Source organism: Panthera onca, chromosome C2 (assembly GCF_046562875.1).
Source record: "Panthera onca isolate mPanOnc1 chromosome C2, mPanOnc1 haplotype 2, whole genome shotgun sequence".
Taxonomy (NCBI): Eukaryota; Metazoa; Chordata; class Mammalia; order Carnivora; family Felidae; genus Panthera; species Panthera onca.
The window spans coordinates 105881572-105908157 of record NC_138347.1 but is presented as its reverse complement, the minus strand read 5'-3'; the positions used below and the strand labels follow the sequence as shown (position 1 = coordinate 105908157).

Here is a 26586-nt window from a genome sequence, read left to right as displayed (position 1 = left end):
ATTATGTATATATTTATAGACTTGAGCCACCTGCCTGCTCGGTGCTCGTGTATAACCGTATCTCTTATGTACCACTTAGTGGCTCAGGGCTTTTCCTTTATACCCTCTTCGCTTCAACTCAACATTTAAATATCTGTACTCAGCTCAGCTTCGGAGTATTAAAACATTTTTTCTTTACTTCCTTGAAAAGCTGCAAACAAGCCTTTTAACATTTTATCTGGACCAAACAGTAGTGGTCTTACACAAGAAACGAGAACTCTGTAAGTAAATCTGTGTATTTATATGACTAAAGTGCATTATAAAAAGAAGCAGTAAATCCAGTTTTCTACATAAAAGGAATTAGATTTTCCAGTTTACCTCTGCTCTGGGATTAATAAAATGTGCAACAAATAGCTGATGGAATGATCCATTTGAAGTTTGTAAGGGCATCTTGGGAAGCTGGCTGGAGTAGCTTTTTTATTTTTTCAAAAAACGATGCCTGTTAATTTTTTGATTCAGTCTTGTTCATGAATGACTGTTTTAAAACGAGCCGAGAGAGACTGTTACCTGCCCATTTCTGCATGGCTGAGCAAATTCACCCGTAAATCCAAGTTTCTCTTCATTTCCATCACTATACGTCTCCAAATTAAGGAGAATTCATTCCTGAGCTGGAGAGGTGCCAGAAGTTTCTCATCTACTGTCTGTGGGCTGCCTTTTTCTTTCCCCTCTTTGAGGCTTTCTGATGCTTAGAGTGAGCTCAACTCAAAGGTTTCCAGCCTCACACTCGCCTCACATTCCCCCACAGTCACACCGAGCTCTGTGATTCTGAGGAATACCGTGTGCCAGCATCCGATTCACAGTCTCCTTTTACCTGCAGGTGTTCCAGAAACTTCAAAATGCGTCTGGTAATGTATTTGCTCCTCTAAACATGCCACTTTGGCATGTATTTTATGCAGCTGCTTATTATTGTTTTTTTAAAAATCTGTCTTCTGAATAACATGCATGCTAAAAAATGTCAAAGGGGGCTTATAGAACAGTGTGGGCTCAATTATTGGTCTAGGTCTGCATGTGTGTGTCCTTGTTAATGTAGGCATGTTTGCATAAATATGTATGATTTATGTACGCATATATGTCTGGACAGGCAGATTTCACTAAAGGAATCTCATTGAAGGCACTACTTTTTATGTACATACAGGTTTTCTAATCAGATCTGTAAACATCTTACACAGCAGCAAGTAGAGGAAAATACATTTTTCATCCCCTTGCAAATGGCTTGTTTTAGGTACCTATTTGAAAAACCCTCCTTTCTTTCTTAAAAAAGGGTGAGAGAGAGTGTGTGTGTGTGTGTGTGTGTGTGTGTGTGTGTGTGTGTGTGTAGGGTGTGGGAGTGTTGGTTTTTGAGAATTTGGAGACAAGAGTTACCTTGCTGCTGCATGAGAATTTCTACCCCATGTCACCTGCCTTCTTAAAACTCACTAATCACTGAGAAGAAGAGATGTGGTTCTGCTTAGGAATAACCCCAGGGGGACAGTGAGCCGCAGTGTTCAGCAGGCATTATAGGTATTCTAAATACTACTGCTTGAATAATAAGTAGATGGAGTAGATTTGCTATCGCCGAGTCCTGCTATGTTTCCTGGCTTATAGAAATCACAATCACATTGTACATTTAGGATGTGCATGTGTTTATTGAACTCTAGGAAAGCAGCATGAGAGTCTGGGCTCATAAATCACATTATTTATTTGTCAGTGTTGGGTGCTAGATTCTAAAATTAAGAAATTACTTAGCAATTAATAATACATTCAGCATCCCTTGTCTCATTGGGTGAGATTTACATCTTTGGAACTTGCTCTTCTAGTTATAGAGACGAATGATTTAAGGTTCAGACTTAATTGCTATTTCAAATCTTTAAGCTAGAAAGATGGTTGCAATACTTTATTTAAAAGACTTATTTTGGAAAATGTGTATGTATATTTCTAACTGTGGTGGTGAGCTAATTATGACTATAATGTGTTGTATGTTTAAAATATACAACTTGAGTATTACCTGATAATAGAAATTTTATTTCTTGTCTTCATAGTATAATAATTCTTTCACTTTGCATGATGTTCTTGTTCTTGAGAGATCAATAATTATTGTAAAGATGAGAATAATGTAGCAACTCAGTATTCAAAGAAAAGTAGGTTGAACTAGCAGTTTTCTGAGAAATCAAATAATAATAGATTTTTACAAGTAAGTTTTCTAAATGTACAGTCAGTATTGATATTAGAAAATGGAAATATCTCAAACGTAAACTTGTTAAGTGGAACAGACTAGAATAATATTTATGCCATCTTGTTACACTTCCTCACTATATTTAAAACAAGGTAGTAAACAGGTTATTTTACATTGGCTATTAATTACTTTTGCTTCATGATATTGATTATAAGACAAACTATTTTTTACTGGCTTTGAATTTGAGATGTTGTAAACTTTGGTAAAATAGTTTACTGAATTATAACAATAAAATGTATATTCTTGAAAATCAGTGTGAAAACTATTGTTGCTTTTTAGCTCTTAAGAGCTAATATTTTATCACTTATAGAGCTGGGTACTTACAGAAGATTGTGTATATTTCAAGAAAATTCCCAGCTTTTAATGCTGATTTTTATCAACCTTTGTGTTCAATTTATGATTACTCAAAGCATCACAGTAAAAATACATTTCAATATGTATGAATGGTTCCTTGAAAGGGCATATTATATTAGGAGCCATTAAAAAACCCATGTAGGCTATTAATGTTATACTCGTGTATTGCTCTGTGTGTAAAGGATTTTTGTTTTAGGTACCATTCATGTCCAGTGTCTAAATACACCTAAAATTGTGACCTATTTGATGTAGGAGGCTTGGCTTTGACGTGAATATCTTGATGAGGATTTCAAATTGAAAGTATAGGATGACTGGAGATTTAGTAGCACTTTTTAAAATACGTGTTTTACAATATGCGTTATTGCATATGTACAAATATTGGACTATGTAAAAACATTGCTTATATTCAACTGTATCACAAAATACTTTCACCTTACTTTTGAAGTTGGTTGTTTTGTTTGAAGTCAGTTTCACAGGTGTAAAAAGAGGTTTTATTTTTCTGAGCCTATATGGCACTGTGTACTAGCAGGATAACATTCAGTGCCATTTTGTAGGGAATATAGCATACACTAAATAGTGAGAGGAAAAATGCCATGTTTCTGTTTCTAATTATGATTTCATAATGCCTTTTAGATGCAGTATAGACCAGGCCTTTATTTTATAAAACAGATTTGTGTTACCTACAATACCTGAAATGATTGTAAAACACTTCCTCCATACATTAGTTTCCCCATTATATGACTGAGATTGTTTTCTGAAGCATTTAATTTTTTAAGGCTCACATGTAGAAAGAGGATATAAATATATAATTTGTAGACTGACCATGCATCTACAATGGAAAACATTCATGCTTAAAGTAAGCATTTATTGAGCATGGCTTTACCAAGCCATCCTCTATCCTTGAGCACAAGGGTGGGTGGAGGAAAGGAGTTCTTATCTAAAGAAACACGAGATGCTATTTCTGCTGTTTCATCGTTAACAATTGTTTATGGTACAGACACTTTTTAAAAAAGTTTTTTTTTTTTTTTGTAACGTTTATTTATTTTTGAGACAGAGAGAGACAGAGTGTGAACGGGGGAGGGTCACAGAGAGAGGGAGACACAGAATCTGAAACAGGCTCCAGGCTCTGAGCTGTCAGCACAGAGCCCGACGCGGGGCTCGAACCCACGGACCGTGAGATCATGACCTGAGCCGAAGTCGGAGGCTTAACCGACCGAGCCACCCAGGCGCCCCAGTACAGACACTTTTAACATAGCTTGAGAATTTTACGTACATTGGTGTGATGTGTTGTGGTGTGGGTTGTGTGTGTGTGTGTGTGTGCGCGCGCGCACGTGCATGTGTAGTTTGTTTGTTTGTTCTACTTAGTTTCAAAATGATACCATTCTAGGGTTTGCCTGTAGAAAGGGATGATCACAGTTGGGGTGAGTAGAGCAGGCAGGCTGAATAAGGAAATTCTGGAGAAGATGAGTTCTCAACCAAGATTTGGAGGAGATTATTAGCAGGCACTGATGGAAAGGGGAGGAATAAGCATTTGGGGTGAATGGGAAAGAAAGATGGGGAGAAGAAATTCAGGTCAGGAAAAAACAAGGTGATGACATTGCATGGAGAAGAGGTACCATATTGGGAGTAACAGGAAGTGTAATTGAAAAAAATCACAGAGTTGGGTTTGAAATATTTGAAGATTGAATAATTTGAAGATTAAATTAATCTTCATTAGCTTTATCATATCTTGTGGAAAAATTTGCAAAAGTAAAAATTTCTTCCATTTTATCATAACCATTTACCTCTCTAAACAGCATTTCAAATTCTATTCAATAACATTACTTAATATTTCATGAGCATTTGCTATGGGTCAGGCACTGTGCTAAATACTTTCAGTACATTATCTTGTATAGTCCTCATTTACTATTAAAATCCTCATTCTACAGATGAAGAAAGTGAGGTACCGAGAAGCTATATAGCTAGTCTAAGATTGTACAAAATCAGAAGTGGCTGAGCTGGGATTGAACCTAGACTCTGGAGCCCAGCCTTCTAACCACTACGTGACAAGGCCATTGAATTTTGTGCCTTTATCTCTAGCTCCAGGTCCAGATTGGTGTGATCAATTGCTTACTATTCATATACATGTCATTTGTTCCCTTTGTTAACAGATGTTGAGAGAGAATTACTGAGCAAGGAGTTTATTGGGGGTGGATGGGAATGGGGTAAAGATAAAAGGGGAGGAAGCAGAATTGGACAGAGAAAGACTTTGGACCACAAGGCAGATGTGGCAGTCTCAGCCAACTCAGTGGTGACCTTCAGAGGGGGGATTGTCTATTAAAGGAGCCCCACTTGGACAGAAATTGCCAGGCTGAGTATCCCTAACCTACTCAGTTTCTGACTAGGGGTTCCTAGGAAAGACATGGCTGTGACTCAAAAGCTGAGACAGATCCTGAATGTTCTGTAACTGGAGGCTCTTAGCTAACACACTTTTTGCAGCTGAATAGCAAGTCCTTTCTTGAAGGGTGTTCTGAGTGGTGTACCTCCTTAGCTGCCAAGGTGATATCTCTACAAAATCTACAAAAACTCAGGGTGAGGCAAGGTAAGCACTTAGGGTAAAGAATTTAAGAAGGCACTCACAGTGCACCAAGTGCTGACTGGACACTTGGGAAGTTAATTTTGCACTGCCTCACTCTAATACTCAGACCCTCAAATTCAACACACTTAGAGTTTTGTTCATCATTTTCTTTCCCCTAACACATGTCTTTTCAGTCTTCCCTCAGGCAGACCCAATGGCCTGGGTCTTTCCATCTCTAGTTTCTTTGCTCCCATCCAGTTCAGTCTCCACTGCTACAGCATCATCTGAGTTAAATGCAACTCTGATTTATAATTTTAATGCTTAATACTCTTCATTGTTTCCATATATCCTAGAGAATAAATCGCAAGCTTCTTTCTATGGGCATAGAAGGACCCTGCATGATCTGATTGTCTGACAATCTGGACCCAGGGGTAGAGGAGTTTTAATACTACAGCTAAGTGCTTACTTTTATAGGTAGAATAAGTTATATTTAATTTGGGGGTTGAATGAGAGACAGGAATTTGTAGAGTTGAGAAGAACTCATGGAGTTCCTTCACATGGAGGAAGTAGCCTGAAGTAATTTGTGAGAGAATAGAGGGAATGGGCAGTTTATCTGGAATTTGGAAAATTCATAGGAGGTTAATGTATATGCCTGGAAAAGTAGATCAGAATTGATCACAAGACTGTAGCTCGGGACTGTGTAAGTTTTCATCTGAAGGTTTGGGAGCAGAGGAGTGATATGATCAAAATGGTCTTGTTATGGTCATGATGTAGAGGCTGTACTGAATGGAGAGCACTTAGGAGTCAGGGAAATTAGTTAGAAGGCTGGTTTGCTATTTTAAGCAAGAGGAAATGAGATCTTGAACTAGGTGTGTAAAGAATAAAAAAGATATAAGAAAATATGCTTTAAGTGTGAATAGGATTTCAGGACTGATTAAAGGAAGGAGGTGAGGAAGGAGAGTACTCAGGACTTAAAAGTTTGAATTAGGTAACAGGAGGCTGGTGTATGAGAACCAGAAAGGGACAGAAAGAGATTCTTTTCAGGGAAGATAACAAGAGTCCAAGAGGTATCTGCAGATGGGCCATCTCATTTATTTCCCCAAAGGAATGACATACAGATCTTCTCATTTTTCTCTCATGCCAGGCACTGCTTATTCAACTCCTCAAGTTTTGCCTGATTTTAACTCACTGTCTTAATCTCTTGAGTAAATGTTAAGGCATAGAAGACAAAAATTATGTTTATAGACACCAGCCATTCTGGCAGAGCTTAGGTTCTTTTTTCTAAATTCAAAACTATACCTTTTTTTGGATCACACAATTTCTAACTGCCAGTTTGAGTGAATTATTATCATGATTAATTTTCAAGAAGATACTTTTGCTTCATATAGACCCAATCCTGGCTAGCAGAGCTTGGCAGGAGTGGCCTATTTCATTGAAGGCTTATCTCATGAAGTAGGTAGAAAAGTTAACATTGTTATCGTGAGATGCAGAAAACCTGAAGAAACTGCTTCCCGCTGCCCAACTAACAAAGGGACAGATGTAATTGATTTAAAATGTACAAAAAGACTAAATTTCTTGGCAAGTAAAGATCCATATAATATAGGATTGTGATGTATAATTGAAAACACAATTTTCAGTGAATGACAAAGACTTAATGCTACCTGAGCTTTAGGTACAGAAATGAATAGTAAGTTTTTACGGATTTGCAATGCAATGAGAGAAGCTCAAAGCAAATATTTAATTACTCTCAAAACTGAACAACACAATGGTAAAATTTGCACGTTCTTCCAGGCTGACTTGTTATAGTACAAGAAGACACTTGTAGTAATATAACATTAGCATCCATGGTGTACAAAAAAAGTACACTTTTAAGAGATGATCAAATCTCCAAAGCCTACTAAGCAACCACACGTTGTTGACAATGATAACATAGATCTGATGCCCCGTTACAACTAGGGCTGCCAGACACAGAAATACGGGAGTTGCACCCTCTGACCTTCAGGGTATAGATCTATCATAAGAAGATGAGTAGAAATCTCCTTTGCAGTCCCAGACCTAAGCATAGGACAGTATGTTTTTCTGATTGCATTAAAACAAAAAAACATGAAACATTGAAATATGAAGGCAAAGTATCCATCTAGGTGGGCTTGGATGATGCTGTGCTTCACCCTCAACCTTCAGGGAAATGATCTGTGCTACAGTAGAAAATATTTAATCTTTATTATAGACTAATGTTGTTGATACTGTTATTACTACTTTTATAGATGAGAAAATTGGCTAGAGAGGTTTAGTAACTTGCCCAAGGCCACACAGCAGGTAAGTAGCAGAGCAAATTTGAACCAAGGGCCTGAAAAACTCTCATGCACTGTGCTGGACGCTGGGTGTAAGCAGAGCCGAAAGAGGGCTTTCCTACCTAAAAGCCTCTTCTCTGATACCCTCCTTCCTCTTGCTGCTCTTATCTTCCTTGGGCCCTCCATCTTTTCTGTGTACAATAAGGAAATATTGTTATAAATTCAGGAGCCAGCACCAAAGCTGTTTTTTTGAAGGACTGAAAATTATTTGCTCAGTGAGATTAAAAATATGTTGCTACCATTTCTTGTGATTTGTATCTCTGCTGTGCGGGAGTCTACCTGCTCATCCTCACCTAGCTATGTTGCTGTTCTTAAAGGGCTTTTGTTGATGTTTAGAATTAGACAATAATTCTGCCTTTAATTTTGGCTCACTTTAGATAGTTTGAACCCACACTTTATGGGAGAGCGCAAATTGCCACTGTCTGCTACTGTATAACCACATGCATGTGATTAAAAATACCTAAGCATTTTAACTTTATAGAACTTTGGTGAAGGAAGAATCAGGTGTGATAAAACTCCTGGTAAGTTCTGTTTGTTGACGGGGACAGCTCTTATTTAGACTTCCTTATATATCTCATTCTGAAGACATGATTCCCTTAACTGTAAAATGGGTATTACAACAACTAGCTTCTATATAGAAGTATGGTGCAGTAGAATAAATAGAAGTTTCAGAATTAGATGTGCCTGGGGTGCCTGGGTGGCTCAGCTGGTTGAGCTTTCAACTCTTGATTTATGCTCAGGTCATGATCCCAGGGTCATGGATCAAGCCCCATGTTGGGCTATGCACTGAATGTGGCATCTGCTTAAGATTCTCTTGTTTTCACCCTCTGTCCCTCTTCCCCTCTTGTACACACACACTCTCTCTCTCTCAAAAAAAATTATAATAAATAAATAAAATGAATTAGATATGCCTGGGTACTAATTCTCCCTCCTGTCACTTTGGGAAGCTGCTTTACTGCCCCTGAGGAATAGGGAGAATATTTGCATTGCTTTCAGGATAAGATGGTTCATGTGTTGTTCTAGGCATGGAATAGGTATTCAGTAAATATGTTTAGTACATCAGTAGGAGCACAGAGACATAAGTGGTTAAAAGCACCTGACTCTGGATTCAAACTTCCTAGGTTCAAATCTGAGCTCTATCATTTATCACCTGAATGACATTGAGAAACTTACTTAACTTCTTTGTGCATAGTTTTCTTGTATGTAAAATGAGAATGATACCTCCCTTATAGGATTGGCTTAATGTAAGTAAGGCACTAGGAATAGTGCCTGGCACATAGTAAGAATGAGTGTTAAGCCCCTCTTTGTGAGATTGAGTTCACTGAAATCTTGTTTCTTTTCAGAGTGAGGAGCCTGGTGATTCACAATACACCGAAGGCAAGAATTTATAGTTTCTTGGTATTTGACACCTAAAACTATTTATTTTCATCTAATGTCCACTGAGTCATTGATATTATATACCTAAGTCTAACAGTTTCTTGTATACTCTATACTCATTGTTGGTGAAGGTTGGGCCCCTAGATACCAATTGTTTTCTTTTACTTTTAGATGACAATTTGCAATCTCTCTCACCATTTTATGTTAATATTTTTATTTTATTTCAATTCCAATGTAGTCAAAATGAAGTGTTACGTTAGTTTTAGGTGTACAATATAGTGATTCAACAATTCTATATATTACTCAGTGCTCATCAAGATAAGTGCATTCTTAATCCTTTTCACCTATTTCATCCATCCCTCCACCTACCTCTCCTCTGGTAACCATCAGTTCTCTATAGTGAAAAGTCTGTCTTTTGGTATTTCTCTTCCCACCCACCCCCACCTTTGTTTCTTTTGTTTCTTAAATTCCACATATGAGTGACATAGCTAGAAAAATGTTGTTACAGCCAACTCCTGTACTCTCTTCTAGCATTTTTATGGTTTCAGGTGTCACATTTAGGTCCTTAATCCATTTTGCATTTATTTTTATGTATGGTGAAAGAAAGTGTATTCTTTTGCATGTAGCTGTTCAGTTTTCCCAACACCATTTGTTGAAGAGACCATCTTTCTCGTTGCGTATTCTTGCCTTCTTTGTCAAAGATTAATTGCCTATATAATTGTGGGTTTATATGTGGACTTTCTGTTCTGTTCTGTTGATCTGTGTGTCTATTTCTGTGGCAATACCATATTGTTTTGATTACTACAGCTTGAAATCTGGGATTGTGATACCTCCAGCTTTGTTTTTCTTTTTCAAGATTACTTTGGCTATTTGGGATCTTTTGTGATTCCATGCAAATTTTAGGATTGTTTATTCGAGTTCTGTGAAAAATGCTATTGGCATTATCTATCACCATTTTAAATGCACATCTCTTTTGACCTATCAATTTTACTTCTAAGAATTTTCTGATAAATGTACTAACATAATTGAGTAAAGATGTGGTGGAGTATTTGCTTGCAACTTTATTTATGATAATAGAAGTCTATTAACAACTAAATATATGTCCAGAAAGAAACATTTAAATAATTTATGGTATATCCATGCAATAAGAATACTGCAGAGGAGATTGAAAAACTTAGAGCCATAGTGAATATGAAAAACTGTACAAACTCTTAGGAGAAAAAAAGCATTTTTTAGAGCAATCTCTACAGTACAGTGATACTGTTTGTGTTAAAAAATAGATATATTAATATCCATTTGCTTATTTAAGCATAAAAATACTCTCAAAATATATATGAGAAACTGTCGGTAGTGTTTATAAAAGAGAAATGGAAATGTGCATTGAATAAAGTACTTTTACCTTCCACTATACATGTACTGTTTGAATTGCTTAACATGGGCATATATTGCTTTTATAATTTAAAAAAATGGTCAAGAAAAATACCTTTATTTCCCCTACCCATGGATGTTAGTTTTTGAAAAAAATTATTCCATCGTGTAAGTATAATCCTAAGCCTTGGTATAATATTTTTGAATTATTGAGCTAAGTATTATCCTAAGTTAAAACACAATGTGTAGCAGCTCAGTGCCAAAGCTCCAATTGGGAGCAGAAACCAAAATTACTAAGGAGATTTCTTAACATCAAGTCACAAGAGAGTCTTAAGTCCTGTGGCAAAAATTCCTGTTGTTCTAAAGTTCATGCACTTAGAGAGGAAATATTAAATCAAACAGCATTAGGTAGGAGAAAGTAACATCTATTCAGTGACTTTTCCTCAGGACCTACTTAATTGAATGCTAAACATGGGCAAGCATTACACATGGGACTTTTCTTACATTAAGGTTTCTCTGTATTTCTAAAGCCCCTCATTCAGTCTTTTGCAAAATGCTATATAAAAGTTACATTGCTTTTGGGTTTTGAGCATGGAAGTAATTTGCATGGAGAGGTTAATCAAGATTTTTTGCCCTTTGTACTTTTAAAAGTGCTTACACATACATTGTCTCATTTGATACAAATGAGGTATTTAGGAGAAGTATTATAAAGCTCATTTTCTACATAAGGACTTGAGGTTTGGAGAGGTTAAGTGACAAGCTTAAGCAAGTCAATGTGAAGCTGACACAAGGACTCTTGGTTATGTCTTGGCTGTCCTTGCCATTGGTAGCCAAGGGCATGACTGCATAACAGAGTCATTTCTACAGTTGTAATGTTGATCTAGTATTTTCTTGGAATCACACTGATTCTGATTTAGAAAGACCCAGCCATGACCAATTGAACTTTCTCCCCAGTGTGAATTATAAACAAGCTCATTTAAATAGCTAAGGGACATCTAATGAAATTTAGATGAATCCTGGTTCCCATTTTGTACTCCTTACTAGCCATGTAATCTTGGGCAAATTGTTCTCTCATCTATAAAATGGGAATAATGATAGCATCAATCTTCCAGAGATTCTCTTAAGAGTTTACACAAAGTAATGCTTGAACAGTGTTTTCCAGAATGCATGGAATATATAGCAAGGGTTAATAAACACCAGCTACAAAAATAATAGTAATGAATAATATTATAAATAAGTGAGAGTCTAGGTCAGTACAGCACACATGACTGTGGTAGAGACCAGAGTTTTTGTGCACTTGGAGATGATATCCAAGAGCTTCATCCCAGGGTGGGCACCAATCAGTTTCTTTCTTTTTGGAGAAAGCTTCCCTGGAACCACAAAGAACTAAGTACAGGCAGAAAGGTTGCTTAAAACTTCACTGAACCTTATTGCAGGGGCTTAGGAATCTTTGACCTAAGAGACCACCCCATCCAGAAATATAGCTCACCAATTTTCCAGTTTATGGTCAATAGTAAGGTAAGGTAAGTGAGTCTCTTAAATGTCAACTTCTTAAATCAGATTTGGGGGGAAATCTGAGAAGCCAGAGCTCAGAATCCATGTAAGGAATAGAGAAGGGATTTATTTGCTATTTAGCTTGAAAGTACTTTACTAATTCTTTTGAGTTTTTTTTTTAAACTTAATTTTCTTTACTATACAATTATTAATACACACTGCCAAAATACACAAAACCAAAACAGAAGAAATAAAAGTTCTTAGAAGGAAGCATTGTTCATATTTATTTTGGTATGCAGCTTTTCATACTTTTATAAATATATTTTTAAAGCAAGATGGTAAAGCACCCAGTATATAGTTTATGGCCTTTCAAATCCCAGCACTATATCATGCACATCTTTTCATGTCAATAAATGCTTTTCTAGAACGTAATTTTAATGATAGTATAGTATTTCTTTGTATGCATATTTCATAATTTAGTGCTTATGTTGTTTTATTCGTGAAAGAAAAATTGTTCTTGAAAAATAATTGTACAGATTCTTAATTTTTTCTTTAAAATAAATTCCTAGAAGTGGAATTTCTAGGTCAAAGCATACATGTATTTTTAAGGATTTTAGTTTCAAATTGTGTTCCAGTTAAATTTCACCAATTTTATCCTAATTAGTACTCAAGTGCAACTAGATCAATGAATATTTAAGTAAACATAACTTCTGTTCATTTATTGTAAAAGGTTACAATACTTTTATAATAGCCTATATTGCTCTGCCAAGAATAAAGAGTATTTCTTGTTAATGCCAACTTGCATTTTTGTTTTCATACAACAAACACAATATATCCATAAAATAGTGTGTTCATTTTTCTGGGGAGGTTGGTAATGATATCAGCATAACATGATTAGTTTTTGATGGAATGAAACAAAATTTGGTAATAATTTGGAGGAAAAATTACTACAAGCACACTTCCACTGTAGCCTGTTAATTCCACTCACCTTTTTTAGGTGTGAGAATAAAACAATCAAGGGCGTATAAACCCTTCCACTGTGGTTATTGTCACATCAATTTTCTCTAGGGTTGAAAGTAACCCTGTCTGATCCCTTCTGCACCACACTAAGTTTCATAGTAGAAATGTTAAGATTGGAACCTTTTTCAGTAGAAATTACTCTTGATGACACCAGCTCTGCTGTCAGAGTAACTCCTACTAGAAAGAGGGTGTTTTAATTAATGGTCTAATAAACTGAGTTAGTGTTTCATCTTGGCAAAGGATTAATTAGGGGGAAAGCATGTAACATTTATTTGGGTTCTTATTTGACAAGTCCTTTATTATTACATTACTGTGTTTACTACTCCCTATAAACCTATAAGGTAGATATTACTGTGGGCATAATGAAGCAACTGAATAAATTGTCTTGCCTAAGGCCATACAGCTGGTGAGCTGCAAAGGTGGGATTTGAACCCAGGTTCCCTGCTTCTGGGGTCTGTACTGTTTATACTGCTCCTTCTTACCAGTGATATAGCAAACCTGTTTTCTCTTCTAGAATATTCATTTTAAGTATGAATATACTGTTAGCCAACTAAACTCATAAAAATCATCATGTCAGGCAGGCTTAGAGACTGGATCCACTTATAAATGCGGTGTCAGGATACTTTTGTAGGCCCTAAACAGAAAACCCACTATCTTGCTTAACAAGATATCCTGAGGCAGAGGGGTGTCAGGTATTTTCAGAGGCTTGGTGATTTCATTAGGGACCTAGGTTCTTTTCTTCTTGCTGCTCTGCCACATTTAGTGCTGGCTCATATTTGCCTTTTGTAGTTGTGTGGTAATTTCAGGAGCTCCGAGTACATCTTCATAATATAATATTCAGAGACAGAAAAATGGAATGGCTCCTTCTCCCACACTTTTTTTGTTGAAAGAACAAGAACAAGACAAACTGCCCAGCAGATTTTCTCTTGTGCCTCATGACCCACAACTGTGTCATGAGCCCCTTCCTAAACCAAACATTGGCATGGAGAATGGCTTAGGCCAATCAAGATTCACCCCCAGGACTGGAAAGGGTGATCCCAGAAACCAGAGGTAGTCATGGTTGGAGGAAGAAACAAGTGAAAATGTTACTGACACTGTTTGGGGGAGATTTGGGGACACACTGAGGTTCTTCAATGGAAGAAAACTGTATTGTTAATTTTCTGGAGTTTTATTTTTATATAACTACCATCTGCAAATGAGCATGTCATTCTTTCAGTGTAGTCCACCAAAACCTTCCAATTTCCATCACCTTTCTGTAGTAGAAAACTAGGTAACAGGTATACAATATCTCTGTGTATTTTTTCTAACAACTACATGCAAATCTTTATAATTATCTAAAAATATAAAGTAAAAAAATGTGAGAAAAAATGAGTATACTAGAAAAGATTCATTTGGAAATGTTGAGTTTGGGAGTCTAAAGAAGCCTAGTATGATGTTTATAGGACAATTCCAGAGTTTAAGGACAATGTTAGGGGTGACAGGGGTTAATAAATCTGAGGGTTGTTTGCATGAAAACGGTTAGGGAAGTCTTTGATGAGATTCTGGAGTGAGAATAAAGCAATGATTGTAATGAGAGCACATATAATTGATGAACTACTAAATGCCAGATATTTGTGCAACTGCTTTAGACCTATAATGTAGCTACTATTAATATATACATTTCCAGATGAGGAAATTAAGGTTTAGAAAGGTTAAGTAACTTTACCAGGGTCACACGACTGGTAACCAGAGGAAATAGTCTGTATGACTTCAGAGGTTACCCTGCCTCCTGCAGTACAGAAGAGCCCTGGGTGAAAGCATAAGAAACATGATCATTGCAAGTCTTGGCAGGAAAAGAGAAGCTCATGAAAATTACAGAGATGGTAACCCCATTTCAACCTAGTTTCTGTATCCTGAGCTTTAATGAGGTTTTATTCTAGTCCTGTCCCTCAGCTTTCAGTTAATCCTAGCGTGTTACCAAGGGGGAATGGATAGATGCTGGGTGCATGAGATTGGTAGATAGGCAGATTGGTTCTTAAAAGCATATGGTCCACAGAGCTGGTGGGTAGGGATGGTACTGAGTCTCTTACTGTAGTCAGTGGACCCCCAAGGGAGGGAAGTAAGACCAGTGATCAGCAGACTTGGCCCAGGCTGAAAATTAGGAAACATACAGTGGCAATATCATAATGGAGGAACTGGGAAGAAAGGAATGAGGGGAAGTAAAGGTCAGCTGGTAAGTAAAGGTCAGAGGAAACCAACGTGCAAGTGGATGAAATGAGATGATTCTGGAGCTCAGTCCAGGGCTGCAGAGAACCTGTAGTGACCTTCTTTTCCACAAGATCTCAGATAGCCAGGGCTCTTCCCTTGAAGAGACAGAGCTGGGTCTGACATAACCCATTTGTCTGACTTAGTCTCAGGCTTCCTATCTTTTCTTTTCACTAAATTGACCAATTAGAAGGAATCAATCAAATTGATCAATTATGTGGTTTCATGTGGGTATAACATAAAAAAAGCCCCACTAGCTTTTAGGGAAAAGGAATGTCTTAGTTTCTTGTGTGCTCTGATTTCACCAGTTGATTTGTATTTTAATTCCTAAAGATGTAGCTTAAAAATAAACAAAATCCCTAAAGTATACTGAAAAGAACTAATTGAGGAACTTTCAAAATTATATTAATAATTTTGACACACAGTAACCCTAATTTGAATTTTTTCTAGTGTATTTCTGAGTACTTCAGCACTATCATTTTATAGGTCATCAGTTCACCAGTTTTTACTATAATAACATTGACTAAAAAGAATACTCCTATGATAAATGGATGATTATAGGAGGAGAGGAGTGAAATACAGGTGATTCAGAAATCAAGGCAGTTCTCTTCCTGATTTCAAAATGTATTACAAAGATATAATAATGAAAGCAGTATGATTTTGGTATAAAAACAGACATACATATCAATTGAGCACAATGGAAAGCCCAGAAATAAACCCAAGCATTTAAGGCCAATTAATTTTCACAAAGACACCAAGAATCCACAATGGGGAAGGGATAATCTCTTCAATAAATGTTCCTGGGAAAACTGGATATCCATATTGAAAAGAATGAAATTGAATCCCTATCTTACACTATACACAAAAATAAATTCAAAGTGGATTAAAGACATAAATGTAAGACTTAAGCATATAAAACTCCTGGAAGAAAACAGTTAAAAGCTCCTGGACATTGGTATTGTCCTGGACAACGGTTTTTTTGGAGTTAGCACTGATACCAAAAACAAAGGCAAAAAATAAAAAATAAATGCATAAGATTAGATCAAACTAAATCTGCACAGCAAAGGAAACAACCAACAAAATGAAAAGGCAATTTGTGGATTGGGAGAAAATATTTGCAAACCATGTATACAATAAAAGGTTAATATTCATATAAAATTATATTATTTAATAAGATTAAATTATTCTATTCTACTCTATTATATATATGGAACTCCTGCAACTCAGGGGCAGAAATCCAAATAACTCAACTGAAAAAAGGGCAAAGGACCTGAATAGAAAATTTTTCCAAAGAAGACATCCAAATGGCCAATAAGTATATGAAAAATTGCTCAACATCACTAATAATCAGGGAAATGTAAATCAAAACCACAGTGAGATATCACTTCATGCCTCTTAAGAAGTCTACTATCAAAAAGACAAGAGATAAACATTGGTGAGGATATATGTAACAGAGAACCCTTGTATATTGTTGGTATGAATGTAAATTGGTATAGTCATGAAAAATAGGGAAGTTCTTTACAAAATTAAAAATAGAACTATATGATCCAGCAATCCCACTACTAGGTACATGTCTAAAGGAAACAAAAATCACTGTCTCAAAGAGGTATCTGTGCCTTCCCATTTTTATTTCAGGATTATTCACAATAACCAAGATATAGAAACAACCTAAGTGACTATTGACTGATGAATGGATAAAGGAAATGTGGCATATTTATACAATGGAATATTATTCCATCTTTAAAAAGAAGGAAATTCTGTCACTTTTGACAATATGGATGAACCTAGAAATATAGTAAGCCAGACACAAAAGGATAAATACTGTATGGTATCATTATATGTGAACTCATAGAAATGAAGAGTAGAAGGATGGTTGCCAGGGGCTGAGGGTGGGGGAAGGTAAAATGGAGAGAGATTGGTCAAAGGGCACACATTTTTAGTTATATGATGAATAACTTCTGAAGAGCTATTGGACAGCATAGTAACTATAAGTAATAATACTGTATTGTTTATTTGAAATTTGCCCAAGAGGGATCTTAACATTCTTACCACAAAGAAAAGTAAATGTGTAAAGTGATGGATGTGTTATCTTGATTGTGCAAATCATTTCACAATGTATGCATATATCAAATAAGCAAAATATATTACAGTTTTCTTTGCCAATTACATCTCAGTACAACTGGAAAAAAAGAAATCAAGGAAGTTCTGAAAACCTAAAAGTGTCATTAATAGACACACACATACAAAGACACACAAGTTGACTTGAAGGAGTTCCCTTTGGCATATTTTGGGACAATTTGAACATCAAAATAATAATAACACTGAAGGACTATAACTCATTAAATAAAAAATTTCAAAGGTCCATGGGTTCATAGTGATACTAAGAAGATAGAGGAAGCAGGAAAGAGGAGTGAGGAAAGCTGTTCTTCATAGAATTTCAGCTAATAAATGAAGAAGCAATGATGGAATTAGACAACCACTAGTTTTTAAATTTCTAATAAAGTAGTCAAAGATTATCAGTGAATAATCAGTGGATGTGAAAATAATTTTGGGGATCCAGGGCATTTTCATAATCTTAACACATCACCCCATAGATAACTTAAATGATTACTGAAGGAAAAATGTGCCTTTATAGTGGAGAGATCCAGAGGGCACAACCTTATCCAAATTAGCATTGCTGATGGTGAGATAAGCTAACATTACCACGCATAGGAAGAATACAATATCACCTACATAGTACTCTTGATAAAAATGTTAAATCAGAATATAATCATAAAAGTAATCTGACAAGTCCAGAATCCATTTTGTAAGACAAGTGGCTGGTATTTAAAAAAAAAAAAAAAATTCCAGGGGTCCCTGGGTGGCTCAGTCAGTTGAGCGTCTGACTTCGGCTCAGGTCATGATCTCACGGTTCGTGGGTTCAAGCCCCACATTGGGCTTTGTGCTGATGGATCAGAGCCTGGAGCCTGCTTCAGATTCTGTCTCTCTCTCTCTCTCTCTCTCTCTCTGCCCCTCCCTTGCTTGCTCCTCTTTCTCTCTCTAGATCTCTCTCTAAAAAATGACTAAACATTAAAAAAAAATTCCAGTACAAACCATAAAAGACTCTTAAAAACTGAGAACAATCTGAGGGTTGATGGGGGGGTGGGAGGGAGAGAAGGGTGGGTGATGGGTATTGAGGAGGGCATCTGTTGGGATGATCACTGGGTGTTGTATGGAAACCAATTTGACAATAAATTTCATGTTAAAAAAAATTCCAGTGTAGTTAAAATACAATGTTATATTAGCTTCAGATGTACAATAAAGTGATTCAAACATTCTATACATTACTCAGTGCTCATCATGATGAATATACATTTAATCTCCTCTACTGATTTCACTCATCTCACTCCACCCACCTCCCCTCTGGTAACCATTATTTTCTCTATAGTTAACAGTCTGTTTCTTGGTTTGCCTCTCTTTGTTTTCTTTTGTTTCTTTAAATTGCACATATGAGTGAAATTATATGGTACTTGTCCTTCTCTGACTGACTTAATTTTGTTTAGCATGATACTCTCTAGCTTCATTTATGTTGCTGCAAATGGCAAGATTTAATTATTTTCTATGGCTGAGTAATATTCTATCATGTATATAGCATGTCTTCTTTATCCATTCATCTATCAGTGGACACTTGGGCTTATTCCATAATTTGGTGATTGTAAATAACATTTCAGTATACATAGGGGTGCATATATCCTTTCAAATTAATGTTTTTGTATTCTTTGGGTAAATACCTAGTAGTGCAATAACTGGATAAGGTAAGTTCTATTTTTAATTTTTGAGGAAGCTCAATACTGTTTTCCATAGTGGCTATACCAGTTGGCATTCCCACCAACTGTGCATGAGGGTTCCTTTTTCTCCACATGCTCTCCAACAGTTGTTGTCTCTTGTGTTTTTATTTTAGCCATCTGACAGGTGTGAGGTGATATCTTATTGTGGTTTTGATGTACATTTCCCTGATGATGAGTGATGTCGAGCATCTTTTCATGTGTCTGTTTGCCATCCATATGTCTTCTTTGAGAAATGTCTATGTCTTGTGCCCATTTTTAAATTGGATTATTTGTTTTTTAATACTAACCCTTTATAATATATGTCATTTGCAAATATCTTCTATTCAGTAGTTATAGTTTTATTGTTTCCTTCTTGTGCAAGAGCTTTTTATTTTTATGCATTCCCAATAGTTTACTTTTGCTTTTGTTTTGCTTGCCTCATGAGACATCTAGGAAAATGTTGCTATAACTAATATCAGAGAAATTATCGCTTGTGCTCTCTTCTAGAATTTTCAGGGTTTCAGGTCTCACATTTAAGTCCTTAATTCATCTTGAGTTTATTTTTGTGTGTGGTGAAAGAAAGTGGTCTAGTTTTATTCTTTTCATGTAGCTGTCCAGTTTTCACAACACCATTTGTTGAAGAGAGTGTCTTTTTACCATTGCATATTCTTGCATCTTTGTTAAAGATTAATTGACCATATAATCGTGGGTGTATATGCGAATTTTCTTTTCTGTCCTGTTGATCTGTGTGTGTGTTTCTGTGCCAGTACCATACTGCTTTGATTACTATAGCTTTGTAGTATATCTTGAAATCTGGAATTTTGATACCTCCAGTGTGTTACTCTTTTTCAAGATTGCTGTGGCTATCAGGGTCTTTTGTGGTTCCATTCAAATTTTGGTATTATTTGTTCTAGTTCTGTGAAAAATGCTGTTGGTATTTTGATAGGGATTGCATTAAATCTATGGATTGCTTTGGGTAGTAAGGACATTTTAACCATATTTGTTCTTTGAATCCATGAGCTGAAATATCTTTCCATATGTTTGTGTCTTCTTCAATTTCTTTCATTAATGTTTTATAGTTTTTAGAGTATAGGTCTCTCACCTCCTGTATTAAGTGTATTCTTAGATATTTTATTATTTTTGGCTCAATTTCAACAGGATTATTTTCTTAATTTCTCTTTCTGCTACCTCATTATTAGTGTATAGAAATGCAATGGATTTCTTTATATTGGTATTGTATTCTGCACCCTTACTGAATTCATTGATCAGTTTTAGTCGTTTTTTGGTAGAGTTTTTAGGGTTTTTTATATATACTATAGTGAAAGTTCTCTTCCTTACCAATTTGGATGCCTTTTATTTATATTTTTTTTTCTTGTCTGATTGCTGTGGCTATGACTTTCAGTACTATGTCAAATAAAAGTGTTGAGAGTGTCATCTTTGTCTTGTTCAAGATCTTGGGGAAAAGCTCTCAGTTTTTCACCGTTGAGTATGATATTAGCTATGGGTTCTTCATATATGGCCTTTATTGAGAACGGTTCCCTCTAAGCTTACTTTGTTTAGAGTTTTGATCATGAATATATCTACTTTTTCAAATGCTTTTTCTGCTTCTATTGAAATGATTATATGGTTTTTATTCTTTCTCTTGTTGATGTGGTATATCATATTAACGTGTGAACATTGAACCACTTTTGCATCCCAGGAATAAATTTCACTTGATCATGATGAATAATTTTTTAACGTATTGTTGGATTCAGCTTACTAATATTTTATTAAGGATTTTTGCATTTATATTCATTAGAGATATTGGCCTTTACTTCTCTCCTTTTGTACTGTTTTTATCTGGTTTTGGTATCAGGGTAATGCTGGCTTCATAAAATGAATTTGGAATCTTCCTTTCCTCTTCTATTTTTGGAATAGTTTGAGAGAAATAGGTAGTAACTCTTCTCTAAATGTTTGATAGAGTTCACCTATAAAGCTTTCTAGTCCTGGACTTTTGTTTGCTGGGAGTTTTTGATTACTGATTCAATTTCATTCCTGGTAATTGGTCTGTTCAAATTTCTACTTTGTCCTGATTCAGTTATGGGAGGTTGTGTGTCTAGGAATTTATCCATTTCTTCTAGGTTGTGCAATATGTTGGCGTATAACTTTTTATAATATTCTCTTACAATCCTTTGTATTTCTGTACTGTAAATTACTATTTTTCCTCTTTTATTTCTGAATTTGAGTTCTCTGTCTCTTTTTTGATGAGTCTGGCCAAAGATTTATCAATTTTGTTTATTTTTTTTCAAATAAGCAGCTCCTGGTTTCATAGCTCTGTTCTATTGTTGTTGTTGTTTTCTATTTTGTTTATTTCTACTCTAAACTTTATTATTTCCTTCCTTCTACTGGTTTTGGGTTTTGTTTCTTCTTTTTTTTCTAACTCTGGTAGGTGTAAGCTGAGATTCTTTATTTGAGACTTCTTGCTTCTTGAAGTACGCCTTTATTGCTATAATCTTCCCTTATAGAGCAGCTTTTGTAGCATCCTAAAGATTTTGGACTGTTGTGTTTTCATTTTCATTTGTTTCCATTTATTTGTTTATTTCCTCTTTGATTTCTTGGCTGGCACATTCATTGTTTAGTAACTTGTTATTTACCTTCCATGCATTTGTGGTCTTTCCATATTTTTTCTTGTGATTTATTTCTAGTTTTCATAGTGTTGGGTTGAAAAAGATGCATGGTATGACTTCATTCTTTTTGAATTTGTTGAGACTTGTTTTTTGGCCTAATATGTGATCCAGATAATGTTTAATGTGCACTTGAAAAGAGTGTGTATTCTGTTGTTTTAGTATGAAATATTCTGAATATGTCTGTTAGATCTATCTGATCCAATGTGTCATTCAAAGACACCATTTCCTTGTTGATTTTCTGTTTGTATGATCTATTCATTGATGTAAGTGGGGTGTTAAAGTCCTCTACTATTACTGTATTACTATTGATTACTTTCTTTATGTTTGTCATTATATTACTATAGATTACTTTTTAATGTATATATGGGGTGCTCCCAGGTAGGGTGCATAGATATTTACAATCGTTATATCTTCTTGTTAGATTGGTCCCTTTAGGATTATATAGTGTTTTTCTTTGTCTCTTTTTACAGTCCTTTTGTTTAAAATTTATTTTGTTGGATATAAGTATTGCTACCCCAGTTTTCTTTTCACTTCCATTTGCATGATAAATGCTTTTCAAAGTACCTTCATTTTCAATCTTCAGAAATCAGAAATTTCAAATCTTCAGAAATGTCCTTAGATCTGAATTGAGTCTCTTGTAGTTAGATATAGGTGGATCTCACTTTATCTATCCTGCCACCCTATGTCTTTTTATTTTGGGTGGGGGGGAATGGAATCCTTATTCCATTTACATTCAAATTAATTATTGACAGATACTGACTTTTTGACACATTGTTATTTGTTTTATGGTTGTTTTGGTAGTTCTTCTCTGTTCCTTTCTTCTCTCGCTGTCTTCTCTCACAGTTTGTTGGCTTTCTTTAGTGATATACTTGGATTATTTTTTTGCATATCTATTACTGGTTTTTGATTTGTGGCTACCATTAGCTTTATATATAATACCTTATGCATATACAAATCTGTATAAAGAGTTTTAACCCATTTTCTTCTTCCCCTCCCCCACATTTTAGGTAAGTGGTGCCATTCTTCATATGCTTTTATTTCGTGAATCCCTTGACTGATTTTTATAGATATACTTATTTCTACTGCTTTTATGCTTCCTACTTTTTTACTTCTACTTACGATCTTTTCTTTCCACTCAAGAGTTCCATTGAAGGGTCTCCTTTAACATTTCCTATAAGGCTGGTTTAGTGGTCATGACTTATTTTAACTTTTGTTTGTGTGGTAAACTCTTTCTCTCTCTTTGCATTCTGAATGATAGCCTTGCTGGATAGAGTATTCTTGGCTGCAGATTTTTTTCTTTCAGCACTCTGAATATATCATGCCACTCTTTTCTGACCTGCAGAATTTCTGCTGAAAAATCTGCTAATAGCCTTACGGGGTTTTCCTTGTATGTAACTGTTTTCTTTCTTCTTGTTGCTTTAAATTGACTTATCACTACTTATTGCCATTTTAATTACTATTCAGTAGCACCAAACTGTAGGGCACTTTCCCTGTGTTGTCCCCTGAGAAGCTTTTGTTGGTAGGCGAGGCTTGCAGTCCATCTAGATGTCTTCTGTCAGCCCACTGCTGGGGCCACAATTGGACTGGTATGTGGGGTTATCTTCCCCTTTCTCTGTAACAAGAGTCACTTTGGTGTGGTACTGGTCCCTGTGTATGCTACTTGCACATTGCTAGGCTGTGGCACCTGGATGGGCTCTGGTCAAGGGCATATGTGAGGGGGAAGGTCCACAGGAGAACACAGGTCATGGTGTGCTGTGCCAACAAGTCTGCACTGGTCTACTGCAGGAGGGGACCCATGCCCAGGGTCTGAAGAAGGCTCGGTTGGAAGGGGTAGATCTTCAGAAATGCACAGGGGTAGGGTATCAGATGTTAGCAAGTGTCTGCTGTGGGACTGGACCTGGAAATAGGCCTGGCTGGAGCAGATGTGTCAGCAGGAGAACATGGGGTTAGGCACCCTGTTAGGTAGCATTTTTGGTGCTGTGCTAATTCCTGCAGGTGTCTGTGCATCTAGGCTGGGGGCAGGGGATAGGAGGGAACTTGCTCTGCCAGCTTCCTTGTTCCTAGAGAAGTCTCCCAAAGATCCTTGCCCCTCCAGCACATACTCTGAGATGAGTAAATAAATCTCCCTCTTGTATACCCCAGGCATTTTTCAGACTGCTGCTTTTATGCTGTATCTCCAACCCCCACTTTGTGCAAAGGCTGTAGAAAATGTTTTAGAGAAAACAGAGGAGATTTAAATATGGACTGAATATAAGAGAATATTGAATGAATGTGATTTTTCTTAGCTGGGATTTTGTATTGAGGTCATGTAAGAGAATACTCTTAAGATATATATGCTGAAGTATTTAGGGTTGAAGTGTCATGGTCTTCAATATCCTATCATACATATCAAGATCTACTTTTAAAGAACTAAATTTTTATGGACTTAAAATCTGATGTGATTTGTTTAGGCCTTTAATTTATAGTTATTAATTTGGATTTTTCTCATTTCTCAAAGTTATGACAGTTTAAAATCCCTCTATAGTAGTTCATACTCTGTCTCCCATTTCATTAGCTTTTTGGTTTCTTTTCACTTTCCTAGCTTCTCAGCAATGATGGAGCAAATGCCTGGATTTGTATTAATCTCCTATGTCCTTTAGAATCTTTTCCCCACCTCTCAGTCAGCAGATATACATTGGCATAGTAAGCTTGCATGATCCTTACCATTTTATTAGATTCTTGCAACAATTTTGCAAAATGCATTTAGGTCTTTTCCCTGTTTCCAGTTAGCCTTTGTTTGAAAATGAATCTAGCTCATTAGTTTCCTAGAGAATAATCATTTAGAGAAAAGCCAGGGACTTTTATATTTCCACTTCCAGTGCCTTTTGTTGACTAATTATTTGATAATAAAAGATACATAGGAAAATTTTACGTATTTTTTAAATCAAGATTTGGCTCTCCCATTTTTCATAAAATGCCTCACCTTCATATGGCAGCCACAGTCAACTGCATTGCATACTGCCTTCCCAATGGACCTTCACCAAAACCTGGTGAGGCTGGAAGGACAGGGGCCACCCTCCTCCTCCTCCTCCTTCTTCTTCTTCTTCTTTTTTTTTACATAGTAGGTATTTATTTATTTATTTTTTAATATGAAATTTATTGTCAAATTGGTTTCCATACAACACCCAGTGGTCATCCCAACAGGTGCCCTCCTCAGTACCCCTCACCCACCCTCCCGTCCCTCCCACCCCCCATCAACCCTCAGTTTGTTCTCAGTTTTTAAGGGTCTCTTATGTTTTGTCTCCCTCCCTCTCTAACCTTTTTTTTTTTTTTTTTTTTTTTTTTTACCCTGGTGGTCTAGTGCTTAGGATTCAACGCTCTCACCCTCCTTCTTTTCATGATGGGGAGGTGGAGGCTATAGATGAGCTGTGCGACACAGGTAATTTGTGGTTGAGTTATGGGAACCGGGTCTGAACCTCCTGGTACTTTGGCTGAGGCTTTTTCTTCTTTACACACTTCTCTGCAATGTCCCAATCCTGTGCTTTTAGCCATTCTTGCAATGGTATTTCTTTTCCTCACAATTGTTGACTGAGAATCTACTGTACGTCCAGACCAGGACTGGACATTAGGGACAAAGACAAATATGATCTCAGGCCTCAAAATGCTATTATATGATGAAAAGAACTAGATTTCAGATATAATATGTAGAAATTAGATATTATATTAAATATAGATTAGATATTATAGAAAATGAGGGTGGAGAAGTTGGTTTGAGGCACCTCTGTGGTCTTCAGGATTTTATTTATAAGTCTCTGGAGGTTTCTAGAGGGAATCTACTATTCCTTTGAACTAATGGGTATTTCTATTCACTATTGGGAATTGTGGCTAAACATTGACTTATTTTTTTAATGTTTATTTATATTAGAGAGAGAGAGAGAGAGAGAGAACAGAGCAGGGGCAGAGAGAGATGGAAACAGAATCCAAAGTAGACTTCAGGCTCTGAGCTGTCAGCACAGAGTCTGATGCAGGGCTCAAACTCATGAGTGTGAGATCATGACCTAAGCCGAAGTCAGATGCTCAACCAACTGAGCCACCCAGGTGCCCCTAAACATGCATTTCTGATTATTCTTTTGATTCTAGAATCAAGCTCAGGCCTGCAGAAGTGTCAAAAGAACAGATACCATACCACACCTCACACCGTCCCTTCCTTCACTGTTACCTTTCTTTGCACATCTACAAAATGGAGAAAGCCAAATGTGTCACCACTGGATGGGTTCACTGAGGAGCAGAGAGTGACAGAGGAACCTCTTGTGAACCCTTAGAATAAGAGGATGACATTCAAGTAGCTAAAAGAGATCTAATAATTTAAGTTTTTAGAATTGTGTTTTAAGAGATAGGATTTGATCTTGGATGGATCAACTCATAATGATATTTTAAAGACATTTTCCTTATTATCAACTGCTTGCTGATGTTACTCGTTTTAATTGTAACCAGGTTGGTATTTATCTAATATGCACCTGTATAGCAGGGCCAGTTCTTACAGTATTGACATACTTCCACATCACTTGGTAATAATTATTTCTGTGTGAGAACTCTCACCTCTGCTCTCCCAGCAGCTTCTCCAAAACTGACTCAACCATCTCCACCTCCAAAATACATCAACCAAAGGATCAGTGCTTCTTAGCACAGCAAGTAAACTAAACTGATTGTTACATATTTTGAATATCTTTGTTTTCCTGGTAATTATAGTTTGTTTATTTCATGCCCATCAGTCATTCAGTTTTTCCTTTAAGACATTCTTATACTTGGGGTGCCTGGGTGGCTCAGTCATTTAAGCATCTGACTCTTCATACAGGCTCAGGTCATGATCTCACAGTGGTAAGACAGAGCCCTGTGTCAGTCAGGCTCCATGCTGAGCGTGGAGCCTGCTTGGGATTCTCTGTCTCTGTCTCTCTCTCTCTCTCTCTCTGTCTCTGTCTCTGTCTCTCGAAATAAATAAAGTTTAAAAATATTATATTCTCATACTTTAGAATGGGAGAACTTTTAAAACTATTTCAAAATCATGACATTAAGTGAAAACTTGGAGCCTTTGTAGTTTTCTAGTTAAAATAGTAAAAAT

General features: G+C 36.2%; 1 protein-coding gene across 1 annotated transcript in view; it reads left to right on the top strand.

Moving 5' to 3' along the window:
• The first annotated feature begins 370 nt into the window (after positions 1-370).
• The window catches only part of IQCJ (IQ motif containing J), a 200615-nt gene continuing 174399 nt past the window's right edge, over positions 371-26586 (top strand). Inside the window, exon 1 of the mRNA XM_078432573.1 lies at positions 371-884. Within this exon, the coding sequence (XP_078288699.1) occupies positions 876-884 (9 nt within the window). The 5' untranslated portion in view covers positions 371-875. The remainder of the gene's footprint in view (positions 885-26586) is intronic.